The 6,853-nt window shown below is 46.0% G+C and overlaps 1 protein-coding gene across 1 annotated transcript; it reads left to right on the top strand.

Annotated features, from left to right (window-relative positions):
* Nucleotides 1-813: 813 nt before the first annotated feature.
* LOC112897367 (momilactone A synthase-like) lies at nucleotides 814-2,277 on the top strand. Its single transcript, XM_025965654.1, has 3 exons — nucleotides 814-1,020; nucleotides 1,128-1,211; nucleotides 1,302-2,277. Exons 1-3 carry the CDS (start codon nucleotides 989-991, stop codon nucleotides 2,089-2,091), a joined length of 906 nt encoding a protein of 301 aa, XP_025821439.1. The 5' UTR covers nucleotides 814-988; the 3' UTR covers nucleotides 2,092-2,277.
* The last annotated feature ends 4,576 nt before the right edge of the window (nucleotides 2,278-6,853 follow it).

Consider the following 6,853-nt stretch of genomic DNA (forward strand, 5'->3'; position numbering starts at 1 on the left):
CAAAATAGGCCGTGGACAGCGGACAGACTACAAGCAAGAGCTGGCCGAACCAATCAGCATGCCCTATGCCAGCCTGAAACGGTGATGCATCTCCTTGCTAACTGCATATTTACTAGAAAAATCTGGTCATCCATCTCGGATTGGTTAGCGATCCCAATAGTACATCTGAGGGAGTGGACACAGCAAGACGGTGACCTTCACGAGTCGTGGACGGTAATGGCAAGAGTAACTTCCAATTCGCGTAAAGGCATGTGCTCCTTAATTATATTAATTTCCTAGGAATTATGGAAAGAAAGAAATGCGAGGATTTTTGATCGAAAGGAAGTTTAAGCCACAAGCGACAATATCTTCTTTAAAGTTAGAGATGAATTAGATAGATAGGTTATGGCGGGTGCGAAACATCTTGCTACTCTTGTAGGCCAGACCTAACATGCCCCGTGCTGCGCGGTTGTATTTTTTCTTTCTTCTGTTGTGGTTTTCAGGCTCAGCCTAATGAGTTTGTATAGTTTTTTTTAAAATGCTCTTCTTTTGAATATAATTAGCAGCTCTCCTGCCAGTTAACGGGCCATTCATCTGCCAGGGGCCCGTGGGCTGATGGAGATCAAACCCCAGGCCGCGCTCGCGGTTCCCCTCGACCGCGCCCTGCGCCACGGTCACCTGCTCTCTGCACCGCAGTCAGCACGTGGACCTCACCTGCGTACTGTATGTCTCTACAGCATCTCGAAGGGCGTCATGCTCGCAAGCATCCCCTCGCTGACCCATGACTCTTTCAAAGCACGTGAAATCCTAGCGACGACCGCCGAGAGGGGGATGCGACTGGCATGGCACGAGACAACTCAAAATGGGACACCAAAGCCAGGACTCTCACTGACCTTCTTAAGAAGGCTTGCCGCCAGGAACCGAGCTGGTGGATCATCGAGGTGAAAATCAGTTCGCTGCCTGTTTGTAGGGTTGTATCTGCTCAACAACGAACAAGCGAGTGGGCACCATGTTCATCAGAGCCTTGCAATTGATTCTCAGGTAACTGTGGTCACTGGTCAGAGTTTGGTTAGTTTCGATCGATTTTTGCGAGAACAACCAGTGCTACAGCTCTAAAATATTCGAATGGATTTCGATGTTCCTTGCAGGGAGAAGAAGAGCGGGATCACGGCGCCAGGATCGTCGGCCTTCGTCAAGGCCTTCTCCTCGGCATCGGCCTTTCAGAGTCAGAGGTTCTCTCCTCTGTCTCTCTCTCCTCGTCACCACAGCTTTCTTGTATCTGCTAGTGCTCTGCTGCAAATCGTTGACGAATTGGTTCGCAGGCTGGCCGGGAAGGTCGCCGTCATCACCGGTGGCGCGAGCGGCATCGGCAAGGCGACCGCCGCCGAGTTCGTTAGGAACGGCGCGAAGGTGGTCATCGCGGACGTCCAGGACGACCTCGGCCACGCGGTCGCAGCGGAGCTCGGCGGCCCGGACGTCGCGTGCTACACCCGCTGCGACGTGATCGACGAGGCGCAGGTGGCCGCGGCCGTGGACCTCGCGGTGGCCCGCCACGGGCAGCTGGACGTCATGTTCAACAACGCCGGCATCGGGGGCTGCCCCGTGCGTCCGCCGCTGGGCGAAGTGGACCTCGCCGACTTCGACCGGGTGATGGCGACCAACGCCCGGGGCGTGCTGGCGGGGCTCAAGCACGCGGCGCGCGTCATGGTCCCGCGCCGCTGCGGCAGCATCATCTGCACCGCGAGCGCCGCCGCCGTGGTGGGCACCGCGGCCACCCCTGCGTACAGCGCCTCCAAGGCGGCGGTGCTCGGCCTCGTCCGCACCGTGGCGGCGGAGACTGCGCGCTCCGGGGTGCGCGTGAACGCCGTCTCCCCCTACGCCATCCCGACGCCGCTGGTTCTGGGGGCCTTCGCGGCGTGGCTCCCCGGGAAGAGCGCCGAGGAGATCAGGCGGATCATCGAGGTGGACATGGGCGTGGTGGACGGGGCGGTGCTGGAGGCGGAGGACATCGCGAGGGCGGCGCTGTACCTGGCGTCCGACGAGGCCAAGTACGTGAACGGGCACAACCTCGTCGTCGACGGCGGCTGGACGGTGGGCAAGAGCAGCAGGTAGAAATGCCGGCGCCACCTCGCCGACAGGGAGGGAAGGGTCGGCGGGCGGATCGATGTCTTGGGCTATTTTCAGAATAAGCTGCGCTCTTGACTTCTTGTGTGCACACGGGAACAGTCCAGCGCGCGCTCGGTGTTCAGACTTCAGACCAGACTTGCAGTGTGATAATGTTATAATGTTATAATATTACGAATCTATTATTAAACCTAATTAGTACATAATTAACTTATGTGATGTTACAGTAAATATATGCTTATTTTAAACTCATCATTTGATACTAAATAGAAGTATTAAACATACATTAATAATAAAACAAATTCCATAGCCACTGGACTTATTCGCGAGACGAATCTATTATTAAACCTAATTAGTACATGATTAACTTATGTGATGTTACAGTAAATATATGCTTATTTTAAACTCATCATTTGATACTAAATAGAAGTATTAAACATACATTAATAATAAAACAAATTCCATAGCCCCTAAACTTATTCGCGAGACGAATCTATTATTAAACCTAATTAGTACATGATTAACTTATGTGATGTTACAGTAAATATATGCTAATTATGGATTAATTAAATTTAATAGATTCGTCTCGTGAATAAATTCTAGGCTTATACAGCTTGTTTTATAATTAACTTATATTTAATCTTTCTAATTGATATTGAAACATTCCATTAACAAGACTTAAAATAAACTCCAGAAAAAAACTTTAGTTTTAATATAAAATTATTTTTATAGTATCGATAGATCACAACTTCCGTAAAATATCACGGAAAGTGCTTGCACCTATGAAATACCACGGAAAGATGCAAATGTTACGTGTCAGTCTGTTAGATTTTGTCTACAGCCCTATTAACTTGGACAAAATATCCTCAAAACGTTACAAGGCATAAGAAACACGCACAACACATAAGAAACAAGCACATAGCTTGTACTTGCACCATTTCAACACAAGAAGTCAAGAACGCTCTTAAATGTATGCATCTGCACGTATCTGGGACATCAAATGGATGCATCTACAGTAGGGATGCATGTTGGTATAGTAAGCTAATTATGATAGTACGTTATTCTAGTTCATTTCTCATTCTAAATTATTCAGAATGCTATTATAATTCATTTTATTAACTTTTAGGTCGACGCAATGATTCAAAATATATATAACTTGCATCCCTAATCTGCAGCATGAAAATGGAGGGGTGCGTAGGGATGCCGGATGGAGCAAGGATGGCAACAGGGCGGGTTCGGATTGGGTGGAGTGTCTAGGCACCTAAAATCGAAACCCGAACTTAAAAACCCAAATCTGCCCCGAATACCGATTCGGATGAAAGTCCATCCCCAAAACCAAAACCCGTGGATACCCGAAACCCGATTGGATACCCGAACCCCACTTTGTATGGCAACATAGTAACAGCAATAAGTACTTTCTATAAACATATATATGATATGTATAACATTCATATGTATAAACAAGAGACAAGAAATAGTAAATAATTTTCTGAGCTAACTTAGAATAAATTTAATAGTCTATGTAAACAAAGTTATTATTAAGATGCTATAAAATATGAGTTTTTATTCCAAACGGATATCTATTAGGTATCCACGGGTGACAAACCAAACCTGAAACCAAACCTCATAGGCTCGGGATCCCGAACCCTAAAACCGTACGTGAAAAATTATCCCCGAATCTAGCGCGCTAGATCTGAAATCAGCGGATGTGCGACCTAAAATTGAACCATTACCATCCGAGGCAGGCGGGCGGTACCCACAGCACCCCGACAAGCCTCGGCGTGCGCCGGCCTTGGCGCTGGCGCCGCCCGCGCGCCACCCTGCCCCTGGCGCCGCCTGCGTGCTGCCCCCGCGCCTGCTGGCCCTGGGCGGGCCGCTTGGAGGTGCGCCGAAGGACTAGGGAAGGGCGTGACGGCCTGGTCGAGATCGAGGGACCTAGGCGGCCCGTGGCGCAACTGGATGAGGGACGGGGAGGGGCGGTGTCGCCAGGCGCCGGGGCGGCAGGCGGACAGTTCGCCCGTGCGGGAGCGCTGCAGGAGCCAGGAGGAAGCAGGCGCCTGGTGGTGTGGAATAACTGTGGATAAGGGCAGCAGCGCTTGGGGCCTAGGGTAGATGGTGATTCACTAGTTATGGGTAGAAAAGTAATTTCATATCTGTGATATGTGCTAAAAAAAAGTCAAAATAATGTTTTCAGAGAACAAAATATAACGGAATGCGACTTACAGGTAACATTTATATCTTTCAATGGTATTTTATGGATACAAACATTTTCGGTGGTATTTTACGGAAGTCATGATCTTTAGAACCAATTTTCCCTTTTCCTAATACCTTCCATGATGGGATCGAGTAGTCTACCTAGAATCACAATCTTATCTCGGTCACACCATCTCTGTATGAGTCCACGGTGTCATGGGGCACGGGCACTATGGCAGCGGCATTGCTTTCCGCGAGCGTTGGGTACTCTGTCGCCGTCGGCCTCGTGCTCGCCGTGGAGGTTTGGGGGCAACAGCGCGCTGAGGCGTGCGGCAGCCGGCAGGATATGCCGTCCCAGTCTGATGTATCACCGCACCCGTGATGAGTCAAAAGTCAAAACACATGTCTCCAGTCTCCAAAATTGTTGCGGCCACTTGTACGCATTCAGTTCATATAAAAGTTCAAACACGTGGAACCAGAACAGTGACTGCTGGGAACGATGTAGAGTTTAGGGCGAAATGAAAGTCACGTTTAGGGGTAGAATGCCAAAAAGAATTTTGAATAGAGGTATAGGCTATACCTTAATTTGGGCACTAATTTTGAGGCTATTAATGCCATGTTTGTTTCCGCTTCTCTCAGCCACGTTTAGATTATAAACTAAGTGAAAATTTTATCGCTTATCGCTTTTTACTTCTTATAATTCAAATCTCTTAAGCGTCTTACCACATAAGTGAAAATAAACGGGATATTTGGTGGGTGTCACGCCCGGTTTAGAAAAGGTAACAGAATGCATCCCATATGTGCGCCAGGATCAAGTTCCGCACATACAGTAGACGTCACAAGCGAATATCCAAAACAATGCATTAATGAAATAGAGCATAATAGTACTTTATTACATGACCGACAGTCTTAATCTTAAACAAATAAATAAACGTCGATAAATAGCAGCGGACTTCAACTTCACAGGCAGATGACTGGGAGACATACGCCTAGTATTCTTCGAAATCTTCGAGAAACACCGGACAATTATCTTTTCTAAGCAGCATTATTTTTAATAAAGCAAGTGTGAGTACACTTATGGTTGGTACTTAGCAAGTGGAGTAAATTATATGATATGCAAGACTATGATCAAGGAAAAGCTGATATGGTTTGACTACGATAAGCATTTTAGTTGGTCAAGTTTTAATTAAGCAAGCATTAGCTAAGTGTAAGTATATACCAGCCCTTAACCAAACTATCTGAGGTGAATCAATCCATAACATAGAGATAAATAAACAAGAACCAGCAATTTAGATCATCTTAACTTTAATTATCATGTGAGGATCCAAACCGTTCTTAACCGTGAGCACGGCTGATATATCAATTTTCACTCTGCAGAGGTTGTACACTTTACCCACAACTCGTGTTTCCCTTGATGCCCGGGTTTGCAAGGCCCTTAAACACTTCCAAGGTGAGTGGCAGGGATTCACTATGAAGCCTTCACAAAGATTCCCTAACTTATGACAATATGCTAATGAGGCGGAAGTCAAAGCGTTTTCAAGTCAAAGCGGTCATAACTATCCATAATGAGGCAGACGCCTTACCCAGGATCATATCACACCCTCAAGAGGATCGAGCTATACCCTGACGATGCAACCCCTCTTGCCCTTTCGGTAAGATCATCATAAGCTAGAGTTTCTAATTAATTAGCCAAGACCAGAGCCATATAGTATTGTGGTTGTACTATTTTCCTGGGTGATTCTCCATGTTCCAATTAATTCAATAATCTTATTTGTCACCAATAAAGTATTTCAGAACATAAGTAAAATATTATCATGATATCCAGGTTATCCAACCAAAATCTATGTAACAGCAACTAGCGTAACTACAACATAAACATAAATAACCTAGGTTTAATCAAGGAAGTTTAAAAGAAACTAGGTATATCCTTAACTTGGGATCCATCATATTCTATACTCATGCATGCATATAAAGATAAAGTGTATAAGTGTAACGTTATTAGGACTGAAATATGATCAAGGATCACTTGCCTTTGTTAGCAAATTGCTGCTGCTCAGGAAATTTTTCAAAGTTCGGCTCTTGCGGACCCTCGAATTACGTATTGTCTATCGTAGCACACACATACATACAAGCAAATAAGTGCAAATAATAAGAAACAGTACACCAATTAATATAAACAGAATAAAATAATGTAATAAAGCTACTGCTCATGCCGTAAGGATCGCGTGAGCGCAAGAATCGATGAAAACGGAGTTAAAACGGAGAAATTATGATTAAAACATGATCCCAAGGGGCTTATTCGTGAAAGATTTAAAACTAGAAGGGCTCCAACAGAAGAAACTGAGGGCTAGATCATAATTAAACCGTAGACCTAGGGGTTAGATTGCAAAATAGGAAGATCTAGGACTGCGGGTTCTATATTTGAGAAAGTCAGGGGCCTAAACAGAAGAAAAAGGATCTATTCGTGAATACTTTTGAACTAACATGGACTGCGGGTTGATTTCTAGAAAACTTAAGGGCTAAACCACAAAAAGACCGTGGTTGACCGGTATTAGAT

Source organism: Panicum hallii, chromosome 6 (genome assembly GCF_002211085.1).
Source record: "Panicum hallii strain FIL2 chromosome 6, PHallii_v3.1, whole genome shotgun sequence".
In the NCBI taxonomy this organism is placed as follows: domain Eukaryota; kingdom Viridiplantae; phylum Streptophyta; class Magnoliopsida; order Poales; family Poaceae; genus Panicum; species Panicum hallii.